The sequence below is a fragment of the Zea mays genome, chromosome 3, assembly GCF_902167145.1.
Source record: "Zea mays cultivar B73 chromosome 3, Zm-B73-REFERENCE-NAM-5.0, whole genome shotgun sequence".
Classification (NCBI taxonomy): domain Eukaryota; kingdom Viridiplantae; phylum Streptophyta; class Magnoliopsida; order Poales; family Poaceae; genus Zea; species Zea mays.
In genome coordinates, this window is record NC_050098.1 from 39,229,137 (window position 1) to 39,250,546 (window position 21,410).

Below are 21,410 nucleotides of genomic sequence, written 5' to 3' on the forward strand. Positions count from 1 at the left end.
TCCTGCCCTCGACAGTGGCGGCGCGGGCCAAGAGGCGATCTCGTCCCCGGCAAAGGCGGCGATTCTCGCCATATGCCCAGGCAGTGCAGCAGTACCGCGGAGGAGGGGGGCAGTCACCTGGCACCATGCTATCCTAGTGGTTCGCCACCACCCCATCGCGCCCCGGCCATGATGGACTGTCCCGCTAGGATGAACACCATCTTGTTGGAAGGCTTGCTCGGCTCCGGTGCGGCGGTGGTGGCGCTTGCAGAGGCAAAGGGATCATTCTCCTTCAGACAAGGCAGCTCTAGCCTCCGGAGTCGGGTGGGCAGAATTGGTGGAAGCGAAGAGCAAAAAAGGGAAGGAACCGGCGACGGCGGAGCGTATGGCGAGGAAACCCTAGACGTAGAGGCGGCAGCGACAGGCGTTGGAGATACGCGACTAGTTGGATTTTGGTGGAGGCGTCTGTTGTTGGGGCCCATCCGATGATGGCGACGCAGATGGGAGGAGGGTGGGGCAGAGGAGAGGGAGGCGTTCGCGCCCGTCGCGGAGAGGATGGAAGGGACACGGATGGGGCGGAGGAGAGGGAGGCATCAGTCGCGGAGAGGATCTCGGAGTGGAAGGCGTCAGTCGCGGAGAGGAGAGGGAGGCGTCAGCCGTTGGCAGAACCGTACACCACATTAGTTATGGACGCCTACAGTAGTCTCTTAAGGAACAGTAGAGATATGGCATTTATCTGAGTTATATGCCTGTTTTATTCGAAATTAAAATATTTAATTTATTTAAATATGTTGGAAGCATGTCACTTATTTCTCTAAGTCTACAACAATAATACCATGATTTTACCACCCCGTTTGGATTATTGGAATTAAATTCCATTCTAATAATAGTAATTTAGGCATATATCAATTAAGCTAATTCGGTTTTATACAAAAAATATTTGTATACTATTATTAGTAAGATGTCGGAGATATTTATGTGCTATATTTTTACTATAGATGAGTGAGACGAAGAGTGTCACGTAAGTTACGGATTAAAAACAAACTTTACTAATGCATAAATTTATTTCTCATCCTCCACACCATAAATTTAGGATAAGCTTATATATGAACTCTGAAAAGTGGTGGAATATCAAATTTCAAACTAAATAAGTTAAACGAAGGGATCTAAACAACCCGTTACTCTAAAAGTATACCTTTCTTCCCCCTTTCCCCGCAGAGGCGCCGCAGATCTGTGAGTCGTGACGTGCGTGCCGAATTTTTTGTATTTTAGCCCCTAAACCGAAGTAAATTTACGTTTAGACCTAAAAAAATTTTAAATGCAGTTTTGGACCCTTTGCTCGGCGCCATAGGCCGTGGCGCCGAGCTAACACAGCTCGGCGCCACAGACTATGGCGCCGAGCTTCGTGACGTGGCTGCCCGCGTGGCACACCTAGCTCGGCGCCACAGATCTTGGCGCCGAGCTAGGAAACTTAACCGAAACGCCTTTCCTCTTCCTTTCTTCTCTGTTTCGCTTGCGGCTTCATTTTCCTAAGCCCGCCGCCGCTCATACCGCCGCCGCCGCCGAGTTCGCCGCCAGCCCGCCGCCGCCAGCCCGCCGCCGCCGAGCTCGCCGCCCGCCCGCAGCCCGCCGAGCGCGCCCGGCGAGCGCGCCGCCCGCCCGCAGCCCGCCGAGCTCGCCGCCGAGCTCGCCGCTCGCCCGGCGCCCGCCTCTCCCGCCGAGCTCGCTCGACTCCGGCCGCCGCCTGCCGCTCTCCCTCCGGCCTTCCAGCTCACAAGGTAATAATTTTTTATAATTATTACTTAATATTTTTGTATTTAGTTGGTATTACCTAGTTATTTAGTGTTTAGTTGTTCGTTAGTGGTTAGTTAGTATTTAGCTTTTAGCATTTTAGGGTTTAGTGTTTAGGGTTAGTGGTTACATTAGTGTTTAGCATTTAGTTAGTATTTATTTAGTTTAGTATTTAGTATACTAGCTAGCCATTTACTTGTAAATTGTTTAGTAAATTGTTAGCTCTTGTTCGTGTTTAGTAAATTGTTAGCATATTGTTAGTGTTTAGTAAATTCTTAGTGATTATATAGTTACCATTTTGTTTAGCGCATTGGTATTACATGTTTTCTGTGTTGGCAACCATCGTGTTGTCGTTTATTCGCAGGTTCTATAAACATCACTTTACAGGGGAGGTGCTGCCAAATTTTTTACTGACAATAAGTTTTTTTGTACGTAGGTGTTCGTCCGACTTGACCTTCTCCACCGTTAGCTGAAGTCGTACGCGTTCTCAGGTATACATAGTTTTCGTACATTATTTATAGATTATGTAATTTCGTTTGATGTGTTTATTTAATATTTATTGTATAGTTATTAGTTAATATATATTTATTACTTAGTAAGTTAGTAGGCTTAAGTATGTAGCCATTATTGAGTTAGTAATCCATTTTTGAAATAGATGGACAGCCTAGTAACACTATACCATGGAGGAAGGGTGGAGATAGATGCTTATGGGAGTGTTACTTTTGATGGTATGAAGATCGTGACCATGTTGTTCGTTGAAAGACCAACTTTTGACCAGCTTTTGGCTCGAGCTTGTGAGGAGATTAGTTGCGACATAAACGACCCTAGAATATCAATTCAGGGTTTGTTGTCCCATATTACATATGGAACAGTTGTCCGACGGTTGATCTCCATTACCTCAGAAGATGATTGGGTGATATATTTAAGAATTGTGAAGACGATGGTTCCACCATGTTTGGATGTGGTTGTTCAAAAGTTACCTGTTAGTCATTGCGGAGGTCCAGTCGGGTTGTCTCCACAAATGCCAAATGCATCTCGTATTGAAGCTCCTTTGGTAGAGCTTCATGAAGAAGTCGTTGTTGTGCCCGATGCTCAATCGGGTCCGCACGAGTATGGGATTTCTCGTCCTATTCCCGGCGTTTGTGGGGCTTCTAATGCGGTGGTACCCCCCAAGAGATCCCATTGACCCAGGATCCAGTTGACGATCATCCTAGTAAGTGTCTTCGACACATTGTTCGTATCCATCATTATTTCGTTTGATTAGACTTTTTAATGTGGTTTTTCTTGCTCCGACCCGATGCAGGATCTCCACATATCAATAATGCTGATGTTCAGATTGATGTGCCTGTGTCATATAATATGGACAACATATGCAGGGCATCCAATAGTGTTGATGTTCAGATTGAGGATGAGGAGGAGCCATATGAGGCTGCACGGGCCGTAGATTCTGATGATGACCGTCCGGTTCAAGAAATGACCGAGCAAGAAATTGAACTCATAAGACGTTTGTGTCCGGAGCGAGACCCTGCAGTACATGAATTTAGCAGTTTAAGTCATTCCACCCGTGCGTATGCTGAAGGACGTGACGATGAACTGCTAGAGGCTCCGGATAACGCCGACAGCATTGAGATTAAGGTTGGCTTACTTTTCAAGGATCTGCCTACACTGAGACGATGGCTACAGGAATATTCTGTGAACCGGAAGAGGCCGTTCAAGGTGAGACATTCGTATGCACAACGTCGTTACACTGTTGTGTGCGAGGTGCCAGAATGTAATTGGAGGGTATGTGCCCGAAGGCAGAAGGACACCGGAAAGTTTAAGATCACCAAAATTGTAGGTCCACACACTTGTGCCCAGACAGAGCTGAGCTCTAAGCATCGTCAGTTGACATCTACCCTGATTGCGAAAAGGATATTGGGGATATTGAAGGGTCAGCCAAACTTGAAGGTGAAGTCAATTATGACCATGACTTCGGAGCTGTTTGGTTACAGGATCAAATATGGGAAAGCATGGAGGGCAAAGCAGCGAGCATGGAAGATGATATACGGGGATTGGGAGGAGGGTTACGAGAAGTTACCAGCATTGTTCAATGCAATGAAAGCAAAAAACCCAGGCATGCATTACGAGTACATCCCCAAACCTAATGAATGGAGGAACGGCAAAGAGATATTTTATCGTGCTTTCTGGTGTTTCTCGCAGTGCGTAGAGGCCTTCAGGCATTGTCGTCCCGTGCTCTCTATTGATGGTACTTTTCTTCTTGGGAAGTATAAGGGCACATTGTTGGTTGCCATATCATGCGACGCAGACAACTCACTGGTTCCTTTGGCATTTGCTTTGGTGGAGAGGGAGAACAGAGATAGTTGGTCTTGGTTCTTGCGGCTTGTACGCATCCATGTCGTAGGCCCTGGACGCGAGGTTGGTGTCATATCTGACAGACACCAAGGTATTCTTAATGCAGTGCAAGAGCAGATTACTGGCTACGCACCCATGCACCACAGATGGTGCACTCGACATCTAGCAGAAAAAAAATACCAACCTCATCGTAATCGACCATATGTCCACAAAAATATCCAACACCAAGCTCCGAAGGAACTAATCCATACTTAGCTTCAATACCGCATTTGCAGAGTACTGGATCAAATTTGACCTCTTCTGCCGCCCACCCCATGTATCTCTTTTCCTTTACCTCTGGCTCTGGCCAATGGGACAAAGGACCATACAACCACTCTCTGAAACGACACTTACGCCACCCGTATGGCTGCAGGAGAAAAAATTAGTAATTTATTGTAAATAAAAACTAGTTCATATATTTAGCGTATCAATGGGCTCACATAATCAATGTTCGGACAACAGAACTGCTTGTCATAGTCTTCGTCGATGACAGCACGGTCTCCACAATCGCATCGAGGCGGTGAGTCCATCCGTCTTTCTGTTGCTACCTCCTTCTCTGCATCCGTCATTGGTGGAGGATTCGGGGGAGGAGGTACCCAACGCTTAAAACGCTCATGACTTGTCTTTCCACTCAACCAATTAACGAAAAGAAGATATCGAGGGTCAAATTTATCAGGACCATCGATCCACTGGAAAAAGAAACACTTCTGATGTCCCTAAAATAATGGAAAGATGCACTATTACATATCTACAAAAAAATGAATGCGAACAAAGTTAAGTGACAAGTCATAAGCTACGTACGTCCAAAGTGCCACAAAGGTAGTAGCAGCGAGCAGCCGTGTCTGGATGTTGTGATTGATGTACCCAAGCCAGTCTGCCACAGTCACAGTTAGGCACGGGGAGTTCAGGAGGAACAGGAGCATCCTTACTAGATACGTCCGGATATAAATCTCGAGAACGACCTCTCTTCTGCCACAACGCCTCTCGGTACATGTCTTTCATCTAATAAACGATTATAATTATCACTTGTACCTATTATGCTTTATAATAAGTCTACACAAACGAATACCTATTATAATATTCGAAATAATAATATAATAGGTGTATACAAATTATTTAACTAACAACCCAATATACAAAACGAATCAGTTGGAAATCATACCTTGGCCTACGAAGTGAACCAACTCAAATCTTTGAATCCAGCAATTTTTGACGAAGTTTGGAAATGGGATGAAATGAGCTGCTCTCGGCCAGCCGCGCGGGCGTTTTTATAGGCATTCGTAGCTCGGCGCCAAGATCTGTGGCGCCGAGCTACGAGGCCGCGCCGCCGCCACGTCAGAGCCAGGTAAGCCCTGGACGCAACTAGCCGTTGCGGCCACGTCACAGCTCGGCGCCATAGGCTGTGGCGCCGAGCTGTGTTAGCTCGGCGCCACGGCCTATGGCGCCGAGCAAAGGGTCCAAAACTGCATTTAAAATTTTTTTAGGTCTAAACGTGAATTTACTTCGGTTTAGGGGCTAAAATACAAAAAATTCGGACGTGCGTGCAGCGTGCCTGTGCCACTGCCACTGCCACTGCCACGTCCACACCCAGAAACGCGTCGACGCCCGGCCGGAGGTTACGTGCCACATACGTGGCGCAGCCGCGCAGCGCGAGCCATCTGCGGCAGGACCGCAGGAGTCCGAGCCTGTCCCACGAGGCGAGGTCTAACGGGCGGGGCCCCGGCCAGGGTAATACCGCAGCGGTGACCAGTAGCGGGCAGCCACGCGGCGCAGCGCAACCCCCCCCGAAAGAGAAGGGCCTCTCGAGGGAAGGGCAAGAGCGGCGGCTGGTAAATAAAGATCGCGTCGACGCCTCTTCCCCTCCCCCAGACCTCCCCGTCTAGGCTTCGATTCCGCCCTCCTCGAACCCGCCTTCCTTCCCGTCGTTTTCTCCCCAGCTCCATCGTCCTCGGGCTCCGGAGAAGGAAGAGCCGCTCTGGCACCAGGTCTTCGAACCTCCCCTGCCCTGCCCCGCCTCGTCTCCCCCTGTCCCCGTCTCGGTACGTGGTACCAGCCTCCTCGTCCCTGTTCCTACTCCCGCTTGCCAAATTCTCGTCTGTTGCTTTGCTTCGTCCCGCCGGCGAGATTGGTTTTGTCGGTGCTGCCGGGACCGGGAGTGTGCCTGCGCGTTCGGTTTTACCGCATTGGGGAGATTTTCGGGACGTGTTCTTCTTGGCGATGACGCTCTGACAGGTTAAGCCTGCCCGGGTTGGTGCGCTCAGTTTGAATTATCCTTCTTTTTTTTCTTTCGTTTATTTTTTTTATTTACAGGAAGGACGATGACGCTAGGCCGTCCCGTACGGTTTGTTCAAACCACCTCGAATCTGAAAAATTTGCTATTTTGCCACTCTCAATTTTGGTTGTCTGTTATTATCCTCGAATCTGGGGCTGGGACCAGTGGCGTTGATACATATTTTTGAAAAAAAAGAGAGGCAACCTCACCACTTTTCATGTTCCAACAAATCTACTAGTATCAGTTAATCCGTGTCGATCCTTCGTTGCCAGAGTCGATTCGGAGGCGTTGATACATAGGCTGCAGTCGATTCGGAGGCGTTGATACATAGGCTGCAGTTTGGAGGATTTGAATTCAAAATGTGTCAGTTGTTGGTGCATCCTTTCAGACACTAGTCCTCCTACCCCTGATGGGGAACTGAGGACCACGTGAGAGATTCGTGCCCGTCCGTATATTCTGTTTTGACCCCATTTGTTATTTAGCTTAGTTGAGCACGCCAGTTGATAATTTATGCTTCACTTTTCTGAAAGGTTGAATTGAAGCAGTTTGTTCCATTGTTGGTTCCATCTTTTTGTGTTGAATAGAGAAATAAAAAAAAAAGATACGTAATGCAAATTTGACTCTAGCTGTTTCCTGTACAGAGAGCAGCATGATAATGCTTAATAAAGATACGCAATTTGTGCCTCAGGTCTGTTGCAGGTATGGGTGTTCTCGGTGGAGCACCTCCTGCAAGCTGCCCAGCGACCCGGCACTGCGCAGAATGGGCCCGAATCTACTTGAGGTACTGCTTGTGCAGCCAGAAGGAAGGTGCTGCCCTGGCACTTGGGCTAATCAGTGTCATAAGCTGGGGCTTCGCCGAGGTGCCACAGATAATGACAAATTACAGACAGAAGTCAACAGAAGGACTCTCTGTCGCTTTTCTTATGACCTGGATTGTTGGGTATGCTGTTTCAGATGTCTTATGCTCCTTGGAACTGGATGCGATTATATTATTTCACATGTCTTGGGCTCCTTGCATGTGATTTATATCATGTCTCGATAATTGTACTTATACCTCGATGTTAAGCGTGGATCCCTATATAATTCCATCTTATGCTTCTATGATTGTGCAGGGATTTGTTTAACCTTGTTGGCTGCTTCCTCGAACCTGCTACTGTAAGATCCATTACTTATACTTAAAACGTAATTATTAACTTTTATAGTACATTTACAATTATTCATAAAGCGCACACTTACATTCAAAAAAAAAACTCAGCACACTATGGCGCAGCAGAATATGGACAGTTAGACAGGAGTTCCAATTATACATCTGAAATTGACTAAGTTCCAAATAGATCTGTGTTAATATTTGCAACGAAGTGGCATCTGTATAAGATGATTCTTATGTTGCTTGCTATTAAATCGCTCTAGTTACTAGTTTGCATTGATATATTCACCTTTTTCCTTTTTACACTGAGATTGCATGAGATTTTTTTTTCTTAAGTGCCAAATATAATATTTTCATTTTGTTCATATTGCAGCTGCCAACTCAGATGTACATGGCACTGGTAAGGCATAATTCCAAGTTTCGCTGATATTTATTTTGGTTCCTGCAGTGTAATGATTGAACTTGGCTTTTGCAATGCAGCTATATACCATCACAACTCTAATTCTTACCGTACAGACGATATACTATAGCCACATCTACCATCGTCTTGAAGCAAAAAAATCCAGGGCAGCTAGCAAGGTGGTTGCTCCTAGTCATGCAGATAATTATGTTGGCACCCTTTTCTTATGAAATTTGTTCTGGGTCTTAACAAATTCATGTATCTGTTATGGGCTAGATCGGTGAGGGATTGGATAGGGGTATCGATGTGCAGGAACGTCGGTCAGGGGCCCATGCCCACGGCCGAGCAAGAGGGTTTCTCCCTTCTAATTATTGACTACATTATTTCTCATCTATTGATTACATAAATAGGCCAGCTGATCGCCCCTATCTAGCTAGAGATTCTTATCTCCTTAAACTCTCCTAAGAACTCTCAACAACTACTTACTGATAACCTTTCTAGATAATCTCAACTAATCTTCTAATCTTATCTCTAACTATTCTTATCTAATCTTCCTTGGAGGGCCTATGCAGCCATAGGCCCTCCGTGGGCCTCCTTAGGCCCTGACAGTATCACTTTATCTCTAACTATTCTTATCTAATCTCCCTTGGAGGGCCTATGCAGCCATAGGCCCTCCGTGGGCCTCCTTAGGCCCTGACAGTATCACTCTGTTAACAACTGTGATAAGCCAACCATATATAGCTTGTACTTGTGCATTCATAAATTCGCTTGGGGTCCCACCTCATAGCTTAGTAGTTCAGTGTTCTTTATGTGCTCTTTCTTGTCTTACTGAATCATCCTTGATTTGACATGTGAACATTTATTCAATTTAGGGCATGTTCACTTGATATTGTTACATAACTTCTACTCTAACTGGTTTCTAAATATATTGTCTCCTCTCTTTTGGGAACACCCGTGGCTTTCAGGCTCAAAAGCATCAACGTGCGGATGCATCATTACGTGAAAGGCTTTTGGGTGCCAAGGACGGTGTGTTATCCAGAAACAACGGGTCAGATGCTACAGTCCTTATTCCAAGCTCACCTATTCCTGTTAATGTGAAATTGGTCGACCAATACCATGGAAGCAGCCCCAACACCGACTACTACTACATGTAATGTTCTTGAGCTGCTTAATTTTCCCTACATTTCTTTCCTTTATAGAAGCTATTGTCCACCATCTGTTAGAACAAATGTTATATATTTTTTCTTTATTTGTATGGACCTGATAACTCAAGAAGTATGCTTGTAAGTTGCTACTTTTCTGCTTTCACTAGTCAGTACTGTGCAATATGCTAACAAATAGTCAAATACATGTTCATGAATTTATAAGTTTGTAGTTGATTGTACAGGTCAGCAAGATCTTTGTCCAGGAGTCCAGTGCCAACTGCTGGTACATGGTTGGGCAGTAATCGTCAATCGTTAATGACTCCTCCACAAACGAATGATCAAAGGGGATCTTTAATTGGTGAAATCGCTCCAGCACATTCTGCACCATCTACTGTTACAAAAAATGCCCTCTCAGTGGTAAGTTAACTGCAGTCAACTTGCTACGTAATATCGTGAGGTTTGGAACTACATAAGTGTTTATTAATGTTTCAGGCACCATGGATGGGTCTTCTATTGGGTACGTGTCTCTTGCACATTTTGATTGGAAACACACATAGGGAGATGCCAAGTGGAACTGTCATACCAGTTGGAAGAAGGCTTTTAGTGTTTGTGGTAAGCTTACAGTTTCCCTCCAGTCAGCCCATGTGCGTTGAGTTGCTGACACAGAACATGGTTTCCAGATCACTCAGTTCACATGAATTAAATAATTTGGTATAAGTTTTACTGTAACTCCAACGGTGATTAATGACGTCTTAATTAATTTGTTCTTATGCCATAGGAGGGTCATGGAAATTCATCGCTCAGCCATGGCAATGGAAGTGAAATTGGACGCTATCTTGGTTGGGCTATGGCAATAATTTATATGGGTGGGCGCCTTCCCCAGATTTTGTTAAACGTGAGACTTCACAAAGTCCGAACATTTACTTTTCATGATTTCTCTTGCAGAAAATTGTTAAACATGAGACTTCACAATGTCCGAACATTTACTTTTCATGATTTCTCTTGCAGAAAATTTACATTTAAAAAAGATTTATCTTGGCCGCGTTTGTTTCGTTGGAATTGAATTCCATTCTAATAATTATAGTTTAGACACAAACTAATTAAGTTAATATATTTGTATATGTAGTATATTTGTATATTATCCTAAATCATATGAGAGAGATGGTTATACACTACACTTATGCTATAGAGAATCAAGTAGAAGAGTGTGCAAGTGCTACATTAAAAAAGTAGCATGTAAATCTATAGAATCAATTTCCATCTCTCACCTCATGAATTTGAGATAAGCTTATATATAAACTTTGGAAAGTTGTGAAATGTCATATTCTAAAAAATAGCCTACTACATTAGTTAGATTCCAATTCTTCATAATGAAAAGAAACAAACAGGAAATATGTTCCGGTGGTACAATACTGGGTTACTGCATAGGGGCAATAATCTTAATATTTGTATTTGTACCATACATCTCCTTAATGAAAAGTTTTTTCGTTACTTATATATAGCTATTTTAGTTAAGAGATGCTCTGTATAAATAATAACATAATGCCTCGTAGTATGTTCTGACTTCTGAACTTTCTTTACTACCCTGCAGATGCAAAGAGGCCACGCTGAGGTAAGTCTACGTTCATCTCCATAGATATTCTATTACTTGTTTTACAAACACCTCCACCTTTTCTTATCTATTTGACTGTTTGTAATTATTCACTATTTAATAAAGTAATTAAATAGGCAGTTTTTAACTTAAAGCATACAGATTTACCCAGAAAAAGTTTAGGTAAAAAAGGTGAACAGCAAAATAGAATTAGTCATCATAAAGAAGTTACATTTACCCCTGTTGGCATTTGGATTGCAGTTCATTTTCTATTTCTTAAATTGGACAACAGGAGATCATGTATCTATAACAAAATATAAAGAGCCATTAGTTTAATGTCCAATGTAACCTAGAGGGGGAAGATGTTGTCTTTTGAATTGAGTCGGGATCAGAACTTCAGAAATCTCTCACGTTTTCTCGATGTCAAATAAGAGTGAGCTGTACTAATAGCCATCTACTTCTAAACCTACCATTTGAAATTTTGAATAAGAGCTAGTTTTGTGAACATTTTGTTTGTGTCAAATGTCCAATTGGTACCTACAATCCTCTAATGCCTTTTCCCTGTTACAATGCTAATTAATGTGATTTATAATATTTCAGGGGTTGAATCCATTAATGTTTACCTTTGCTTTACTGGGAAATTCAACATATGTAGGAAGGTAATCCATGAACCCAAATTCCATAGATTTTTTCCCTAGTAGTGTCTTGCCTAGCTACAAGGTACAATTTCTATAGAATAATCTTCTTAATTTAATTGCATCTGTTATTATTTTTAGGAAGAGTTGTATGCCATTCTGTCAAAGTGATCTTGTGAGACATTAGCTTCCTTTATCGTGTTATGTAGTCTGCACAAGTTATCACACTGTTCTCCCATGTCATCTTCTCTTTTTGTGTGATCTCGAAACCTGGTGGAATGCATTACTGTTTTCTCATTGCTTCTTTTTTCAATGCAGCATACTTGTAAATAGCTTGGACTGGTCGAAAGTTGGACCAAATCTCCCGTGGCTCGTAGACGCTGGAGGATGTGTTTTGCTGGATTCTTTTGTATCCTTTACACCTCTCCTACTTTGGTCACAATATGTTTCTACTCCATAATACTTGTCTGAGTATAAATAAAACAAACGTTTGAGAAGAATATTAGTTACAGAAAAAGACAGGCCCTTAGGTGAGTACTGAGTACACAGCAAGTACCCTTTATACTTGGCCGTGACAATGTTAACCTCTGATTCCTTTTGGTTGAGGTCAACCCATGTGGCCATGTAGAAGTTAAATATTGACCAATAATTAGTCAAATTATATGAATACTCAACATAGATAGCGGCACCAATAGCTTCATATTCAAATCACATTTAAGACCCCGCTGATTTTATAGCATTGATAATAAAATGTAGGATAAAACATATTTTTAAAAGCTATTCCTAATTTAAAATACGCACCAGATTGATAGACGAATCCAGTCATTTTTGTGTGCGTCAATGTTCACAAAAAACCAGATTGATAGACGAATCCAGTCATTTTTGTGTGCGTCAATGTTCACAAAAAAATGGGATGAGCGTACTAAGCGGTTCAACCCAAAAAATTAAACTGATGGAAGAAGGTAGTCAATTCACTTATATACTTCAACAGTCCTCATGCAGTAACCGCACATGTTGGTTTTATGTGAACCTGTTAACCTATGCTCCACTGATAAAATATTCTCCAACTTTGCTGCACAAAATATTTGGAATAGTTGTATTGTTAATTTACTTTTAGTGGACAGCCCTTAACCATGTTGCACAGATCATTCTTCAGTTCCTTTATTTCCATTATCGGAAGCAAAGGGAGCTTTCAGATGAGCACGACAAAGCAGATAAAGCCTGACAGAAATGGTTTCTTCTTCAGTACAAAGGTCTGGTTCTCCTATTATGAACATTTGTTATGCTGCACTGTAGTTGTGGTCTGATGGGAACCCTTGTACAGAATTCGCAATTTTGAGTATAATGTAAGTCTTGAATGATGTGTCAAACTGAAGTAGGGAGATAGAATGTAGGAGGCATATTCACTCTATTCTATTGTTGTATACGTGCGTATGCAGAACTGAAGCTGAAATGAGTACCTCATACAACTGGCTCTGGGTAGCAGCATCATTCTTACGTGAAGAGCACCACTCATACTCAGGAGTCGGGACAGATTTGGAGCGTCATTTCACTGGTTGCTGCTTGGGGAGGGTAGTTCTCACGGCGTCATCTCTTGTGGAGAGGCTTGTGCACTTAATTTGTCTTGTAGTATCAAAACGTCTTGTATAATATTATCACTGTTCTCGAATATTGGTTCATTATCTCTGTTCTCGAATATTTGTTCTCAAATATTTGTTACCTGTTAGTTTATTTTTGAAACGACGGAGGGAATATTTATTTATATGAGAGATTAGATGTAACTGGTCTGCTTTTGCTTTACATTCAATTTTTTTTCCTTCCCCTTTTTTTGTGCTGCAGAAACTTGCCCGAGAAATGTACATTCGTCGAATTAAAAATGCGCCTATTCTCGTTTTAGTTGCTCACAAGTTTCGCTGCTGGTTCCTTTATTTTGACCGCCTGCGTGATGCTGAACATCTTAATTAAATCACAAATTTAATTTTTTAAAAATAGAAAAATAGATATACTTAGAATCACATTATTTAAAACTAGTCTGTTGGCCGTGCGTTGCGTGGCTTATAAAAATACCCACGTAAACTATCCACAAAAAAATTTTCAATATTTTTATTGATTGTCTCTACTTCGTATAATATTTTTTGATTTGACTAACTGATGTTATTGTTTATTTCATCCAATATGTCTTGGTACAACACGGTAATAAAGTGAGCGATTAAAAGAGGGTCAATGAAGTGAGCGATTAAAAGAGAGTTCACAACGACTGACTGAACGAATAGAGATTATATAATGATATAATTCCACTATACAGAGACCAAATAAGAGAAAATTTGTGAGCTCAAGTTTATAAAATAAGTCTGTGGGGGACAGATATCCCCCGGGTCCACTGGAAGAGTAAAAGACCCCACGAAAAGCCCAAGGGCCTAATAAATCGTAAGGTCATTCTTTCGTGGGCCTGAGGAGGGACAATCAGCAAAGCAGGTTGACATGAGGCCGGATTGGTGCGAGCCCTTCAGAACGATCGACCCTATTACTCAGCCACCCACCTCAACTCTCTACATTCTCAATTCGGAGAGCTCTCTTGTAACCTCATTCATCAAGCATACTCACCAGGACGTAGGGTGTTACGCATCTCTAAGCGGCCCGAACTTGTACACATTGTCCACTATCCCTCGTGCATCTGGCACGAACCATTTTGCTACAGTCGTCGACACCGTCCTACTCCTAAAAACACCTCGAGGGGCAACCCCGGGTGTGCGGTCGGACCCAAAACACCGACAGCTGGTGCGCCAGGTAGGGGGTGTGTCGACGATCCAAGCTAGCTCAATGGCCGTCACCTTCCACAGCAAGATCACCCTCCGTCCCGGATCCGTATTCTGCTTCGGAACAATCTCATCCGTAGCAGATGAAGAGGGAACTCTACACCGCATTGCAGATCCGCCGGAAAAGAAGTCTCCTCCAACAAACTCCGAAGATATCGGAGAAGTTCTCCGGGAAAAGATCGCCTTCAGAAAGTCAGGGGCCGAGAGCCCGCTGACCCGGAGAACTCCACTGTCTACTTCCCCGACAAAAGAATGGACACAGATCGCGGGGAAGGAGACCAAGGGGAAGCAAATTGTTCTTTCCGTTCCTCCACCCTCAAAGGAGAACGGAAAGAAGGTCGCCACGACAGCAGCACCATTCTATCCCGACGTCCTCTTCATCGGGAGAGTGGAGTCGCCTCCCGTCTCCGACGACGAGCCAACCGCACCCGGAGAAGAACCACCTCAACGAGAATCCCGCCGACGGAGAAACCGGCGCAGGAACGTTCGACGACATCACGCGGCCGGAGAACGGGATCCGGAGCAACCTGTCTCGCGGGACGAGGTCTCGGAGATAGGAGAAACTCCGGAGGAACGAGTCTTCAGAGAACGAAGGAACTCCCGACGACGTGATCGCCCCGGGCTCAGGAACAAGCCGAGCAAGATGCAAGGCAACGCCGGGAGAATCCATTCTTCGGGCGCAACCTGAATCCCGACTTCGCCCGAGCCATGAACACGCCTAGCGAAGTTGGAGGAGTATTAGCTCGGATAGCTGATGGACTCCCTCGGACTCCCGACGCCGAGGGCTACCGACGACTGTTCACCCAGGCAGCCAACCATCTTCTACCGCTTGCTCACCCGCCGAACGATCTACGACACGCCATCAACAGTCGCCGAGACGCGCGAAGCTCCATCAATGCTTCGTGTGAACGACGGCACGAGAACGAGATCCGCCGCCGGGAGGAGTACGACAGGGATCATGGCATCCCAGCTCGGAGCCAGGCCACCAGAACTGAGTCGGCAACGGCCTCGACTGGCGGTACCACCCGGGGACGGTCGAGGAACCACAACAACTACTCCCCTCCCCAGGACAGACATCATCCACGACGACAGGAGGACACGTGTGGAGTGTCTGCTCTTACTCCACGCCTTAGGGCCATCCAATGGCCTCCTAACTTCAAGGTATCCAATGTCGACAAATATGAACCTAAGCAGGATCCAGGGGGCTGGCTAGCCGTCTACACCACCGCTGCTCGAGCTGCCGGGGCGTCCGAAGACGTGATGACCGTGTACTTACCCATTGTCCTCGGGCAAGACGCGCTGCAATGGCTGCGACATCTACCCTGACACTGCATCGACGACTGGGGCGACTTCAGTCGACGCTTCACCGCCAACTTCCAGTCCCTCTCCGACAAACCAGCACAACCATGGGACCTCAAATCCATCAAGCGCCGGGGGACGAAACTCTCCGGTCGTACCTTAAAAGGTTCCAGACCATGAGAAATCGTATCCCCGAGGTCACGGAGGCGGCCGTGATCGAGGACTTCTACAGAGGATCCAACGACTCGGCTTTTGTCCGAGCCATATTACAGAAGGCGCCGACTACCTCCGAGGAGCTATTTCGGGAAGCCGACCTCTACATCACCGCCGACGAGCGAGCCCAGGACCTCATCGGAGGAGCGAAGCCCGCACCGGCAGCACCACGACGCGACGCGAACCAGCAGCCCGACAAACGCTGGGAGAAGAGACCTCACGAAGAAGTACACGCCGCCGGACCACCAGCCTCTCGCGCCTGGGGAGGACCTCGCGGAGGCGAGCGCACGCTGGACGACATCCTCGACGCCCAGTGCCCGTACCACAAGGACATGCGCCACACTCTTCGGAACTGCCGGGACTTCAAGCATTCCGTCGGGCACGGCCGACCCTTCCAACCTCTACCTCCTCCTCCGCCGAGGGGAGGACCAGAAGAACCACGACAACCCCAGCAGCAGGAGGATGGAGGAGGAGGAGCTTTCCCGCGCGTTGACAGGGAGGTCAACGTCATCTTTGGCGGACATGGATCGCAGGAGAACAGAAGACAACAAAAGCTCAACGATCGCCAGATACTGGTGGCGACCACCGGTCCTCCCGCCCCGTACCGGTGGTCAGAGCACCCGATCACTTTCACCCGGGCGGATCAATGGCTCAACTTCGACCACCCAGGCAAATACCCGCTCCTCGTCGATCCGGTGATCCGAGAGAGCAGGGTGAAGAAGGTGTTGGTGGACGGGGGGAGCAGCATCAACGTCACCTTCCCCCGGACACTCCAAGGCTTGGGAGTTCACCTCAAAGAGCTCCACGAGTCGGACACTCCCTTCTTCGGCATCGTGCCGACTGAAGGGGAATACCCGCTGGGCCACATCTACATGCCCGTCACCTTCGGAACTTCGGAGAACTACAGGACCAAGTTCCTGAGGTTCGAAGTGGCGAACTTCGACTGCGGGTACAACGCCATCATCGGGAGGCCGGGATTGGCCAAATTCATGGCCATTCCTCATTACACGTACATGATACTGAAGATGCCAGGACCACAAGGAATCATAACTGTGCGCGCCGACTTCCAAGGCGCCGCAGAGTGTTTCCGAGTGGCCATCCAAGCGGCCCTCACCACCAAGCTGTCGACAATTTCTTCAACACAGGCGAATTCTAAGCCTGAGGAGGACCTTGCGGTACCGGCGAACGAAGCTCAGGCCGCAACCTCTATGCGGCCGACTGAAGAAACTAAAAGGATCAACCTGGGGTTCGCTGATGAACGCAAGACTGCCATCATCAGCTCCAGCCTGGACGACAAATAGGAAAGCACGCTCGTCTAGTTTCTGCAAGATAACCGAGATGTATTCGCATGGCAACCTGCGGATATGCCGGGAGTCCCAAGAGAACTGGCCGAGCACAAACTGAAGGTCTATCCCCAGGCGAGGCCGATTCGGCAAAAACTACGTCGTTTCACGCCCGACAAGAGAGAGGCCATTCGCGTCGAGTTAGCTCGCTTGGTCGCGGTTGGATTTATTAGAGAGGTGTTACACCCTGAGTGGTTAGCCAACCCTATTCTTGTACTCAAAAAGAATAAAGTGGATTGGCGCATGTGCGTCGACTATACTGATCTCAACAAGCACTGTCCGAAGGATCCCTTCGGGCTCCCGAGGATAGATCAGTTGGTGGACTCCACCGCTGGATGTTCTGTGCTGTCTTTCCTGGATTGCTATTCTGGATACCATCAGATTAGTTTGGCAAAGGAAGACGAGGAAAAAACAGCGTTCATCACTCCGTTCGGTGCTTTATGTTATACCTCCATGCCGTTCGGTCTCAAAAGCGCTGGAGCAACTTATCAGAGAGCTATTCAAACATGCTTAGCCGATCACTGGGGCAAGCGTGTGGAGGCCTACGTGGATGACGTGGTAATCAAAACGGAGAACTCGGAAAACTTCATCGAAGACTTACATCTGGTTTTCAACAGTCTGAGGCGGTATCGATGGAAGCTTAATCCCGAAAAATGTGTTTTTGGGGTACCAGCAGGAAAGTTACTCGGGTTTATTGTCAGCCACCGGGGAATTGAGGCTAATCCGGATAAGATTGAAGCTATCATGAAGATGGAAGCACCTCGATCACAAAAGAAGGTTCGGCGACTTACTGGATGTATGGCAGCTCTGAGCAGATTTATATCCAGGCTGGGGGAAAAAGGTTTACCATTTTACAAGTTACTCAAGAAGGTGGATAAGTTTCAGTGGACTTCAGAGGCACAGGAAGCTCTAGATGCACTGAAGAAATTCTTGACAACACCACCAATACTGAAGCCACCACGACGAGCTACGTCAACTCAACCAGCTGAAGATCTGCTACTGTATATCTCTTTGCACGACTCACGTGGTAAGCACCGCGTTGGTAGTCGAGCGAGCAGAAGAAGGACATGCCTACCCAGTGCAACATCCTGTTTACTTCATCAGTGAAGTTCTGGGTCCCTCGAAGAAAAAGTATCCTCAAGTTCAGAAGCTATTATATGCAGTACTTCTAACTGCCCGCAAGCTACGTCACTACTTTGATGACCACAAAGTCATAGTAGTCACTGGTTTTCCGATAGGGGATATTCTTCACAACAAAGAAGCCATTGGCCGAATAGCCAAGTGGGCTTGTGAGCTGGGATCTCATGACATCGAGTTCCGACCTCGCACTGCCATCAAAACTCAAGCACTGGTTGATTTCGTATCAGAGTGGACTGAACAGCAAGTACCAGATAACCCAGAGACTGCAGAAGTATGGCGAATGTATTTTGATGGCTCGCTGAAGCTGCAGGGAGCAGGAGCGCGAATTCTCTTCGCCGCACCTGGAGGCGAGCACCTCAAATATGCCCTCCAGTTGCTGTTTCCGGCCTACAACAATGCAGCCGAGTATGAAGCTCTGATCCATGGATTGAACATCGCCATATCATTGGGCATCAAGAGACTGATGGTATACGGAGACTCTCTGGTAGTCATCAGCCAGATAAACAAGGAGTGGGATTGTTCAAGCGATTCAATGGGAAAGTACTGCACTGCCGTCCGAAAGCTAGAAGATAAATTTGAGGGTCTGGAATTTCATCATGTAGAAAGAGATCGGAACACGGCAGCCGATGTGTTGTCCAAGCTAGGATCCAGTCGAACTCAGGTCCCACCTGGAGTCTTTGTACAAGAAATACTACAGCCGAGCATCTCAATGGATCAAGCAGAAGAGTGTAATATTATAAATCAACCCGAGTCAGATTCTGATGACTGGAGAAGGCCAATCATCAGGTATATAAAGAATGAAGAGGAACCAGATGATAAAAATGCAGCTGAGCGCATTGCCAGACAGTCGGCTCACTACACACTCATTGGGGAGACATTATACAGAAGGGGTGCATCAGAGTCCTCATGAAGTGCATTCTCTCATCTACTGGGAAGCGACTTCTGGAGGAGGTCCATGCCGGGCAATGTGGAATACATGCGGCGTCCAAGACACTAGTCGGGAAGGTTTTCAGATCAGGATTCTATTGGCCAACAGCGAAGAGTGATGCAGCCGAGTTAGTTCAGAGGTGCGAAGCTTGCCAGTACTTGTCAAAGCAACAACATCTACCAGCACAGCAACTGCAGACCATACCAGTGACTTGGCCCTTTGCGTGCTGGGGACTGGATATGATTGGACCCTTCAAGAAAGCTCAAGGAGGATACACTCATGTACTGGTAGCAATCGACAAATTCACCAAATGGATAGAATTCAAACCCATTGCCTCTTTGACCTCAGCTAAGGCCGTGGAATTCATACAAGACATAATATTCAGATTCGGGATACCAAACAGCATCATAACTGACCTAGGATCCAACTTCACAAGTTCAGAGTTCTTCGACTTTTGCGAGCAAAAAAAGCATTCAGATCAAGTACGCTTCTGTAGCACATCCAAGAGCCAACGGGCAGGTTGAGCGAGCCAATGGAATGATACTGGAGGCACTCAGGAAAAAGGTCTTTGATAAGAATGAAAAGTTCGCAGGAAAATGGATAAGAGAATTGCCCTATGTCGTCTGGAGCCTAAGAACCCAGCCTAGCCGAGCTCTGCATGGAAACACTCCTTTCTTCATGGTCTATGGGTCAGAGGCAGTATTACCAGCCGACCTCAAGTTCGGAGCGCCAAGGTTGATCTTCGAAAACATAGCAGAAGTCGAAGCCACCAGGCTGGAGGACATTGATGTACTCGAGGAAGAACGGCTGAATGCAGTAACCCAATCAGCACGATACCAGCAGACTCTAAGGCGCTATCACGACAAGGCCGTGCGGCAGCGATCCTTCTCAGTAGGAGATCTCGTCCTTCGCCGAATTCTAACGGGGGAGGGACGGCACAAGTTATCGCCCTTATGGGAAGGACCCTTCATAGTAGCAGAAGTCACTCGGCCAGGATCATATCGTCTCACTCAGATGGACGGCACAGAAGTCGGGAACTCCTGGAATATAGAACACCTCAGGAAATTTTATCCCTAGTTGTACTTCAAAAGCTATCGAGACGACGATGTACTCTGTAAAATGGAAATATGTCATCAATAAAAAAAGGGCTTCAAAGATACTCAGTTTGTTCATGATTGACTTGCATTCTTACTTAACTCGGGGTGACCACTATGCCCTGCTAACGGAGCAATCGGCTTAAGTCGGCAACGACTTAAGGCGGTGCAACATGCTCGCGCTTACTTAACTCGGGGTGACCACTATGCCCTGCTAACGGAGCAATCGGCTTAAGTCGGCAACGACTTAAGGCGGTGCAACATGCTCGCGCTTACTTAACTCGGGGTGACCACTATGCCCTGCTAATGGAGCAATCGGCTTAAGTCGGCAACGACTTAAGGCGGTGCAACATGCTCGCGCTTACTTAACTCGGGGTGACCATTATGCCCTGCTAACGGAGCAATCGGCTTAAGTCGGCAACGACTTAAGGCGGTGCAACATGCTCGCGCTTACTTAACTCGGGGTGACCACTATGCCCTGCTAACGGAGCAATCGGCTTAAGTCGGCAACGACTTAAGGCGGTGCAACATGCTCGCGCTTACTTAACTCGGGGTGACCACTATGCCCTGCTAACGGAGCAATCGGCTTAAGTCGGCAACGACTTAAGGCGGTGCAACATGCTCGCGCTTACTTAACTCGGGGTGACCACTATGCCCTGCTAACAGAGAAATTGGCTAAAGTCAGCAGCGACTTAAGTCAGTGCAACATGCTCGCGCCCACGCAATACAGGGTGACCACTACACCCTATTAACGGAAGCAATCGACTTAAGTCAGCAGCGACTTAAGGCGATCTGATGCGCTTATGATTATTCATATAGGGATGACTTCTATATCCCGCAAACAAGTTTCAAAACCATCGCACATCATTTTACTACTGCAAATTTACGAACTGATGAATTCTGAAACAATATGAGAATAACAATGTCGTTCAAGTACTGAAATGACGTCCTCTAACAAATGTCTGACCATGCTAACCGCGCGCTCAAAGCACGCAAAATGTTTCTCTATTTTGTGATATTTTTCTCAGGAGCAATCGATGAGGAAGGGCGGCTCGAGGAATCAGGGGCAACATTCACGTCAGCCCTTATATCTTCGGGAACAACCACGCCGGGTCTCCTCATCAAGATTCGCCCCGCCCCGAATGGCCTTATCCATGGCTCTATCGCGCTGGGCTCTGAGAGTAACGGAAGTTTCCTCGGCGACCTTGGCAGCCAGCCGAACAGTT

General features: G+C 46.3%; 1 protein-coding gene across 3 annotated transcripts; it reads left to right on the top strand.

Annotated features, from left to right (window-relative positions):
- Window positions 1-5,821: 5,821 nt before the first annotated feature.
- On the top strand, window positions 5,822-13,151 carry LOC100304285 (PQ-loop repeat family protein / transmembrane family protein). 3 transcript variants are annotated; one of them, XR_002267871.2, is made up of 14 exons: window positions 5,822-6,200; window positions 7,122-7,373; window positions 7,546-7,588; window positions 7,954-7,980; window positions 8,061-8,159; window positions 8,946-9,130; window positions 9,368-9,542; window positions 9,618-9,737; window positions 9,904-10,020; window positions 10,717-10,737; window positions 11,317-11,375; window positions 11,670-11,760; window positions 12,496-12,697; window positions 12,791-13,113. XR_002267871.2 is itself a non-coding variant. In XM_008674820.4 (14 exons), the coding sequence occupies exons 2-13, from the start codon at window positions 7,135-7,137 to the stop codon at window positions 12,574-12,576; spliced, it is 1,257 nt and encodes a 418-aa protein (XP_008673042.1). In that variant the 5' UTR covers window positions 5,943-6,200; window positions 7,102-7,134; the 3' UTR covers window positions 12,577-12,604; window positions 12,791-13,151. The 3 variants fall into 3 exon arrangements, 2 of the variants coding, with proteins under 2 accessions (XP_008673042.1, NP_001159199.1); XM_008674820.4 differs by having other exon boundaries at window positions 5,943-6,200; window positions 7,102-7,373; window positions 12,496-12,604; window positions 12,791-13,151; NM_001165727.1 differs by having other exon boundaries at window positions 6,012-6,200; window positions 12,496-12,604; window positions 12,791-13,130.
- The last annotated feature ends 8,259 nt before the right edge of the window (window positions 13,152-21,410 follow it).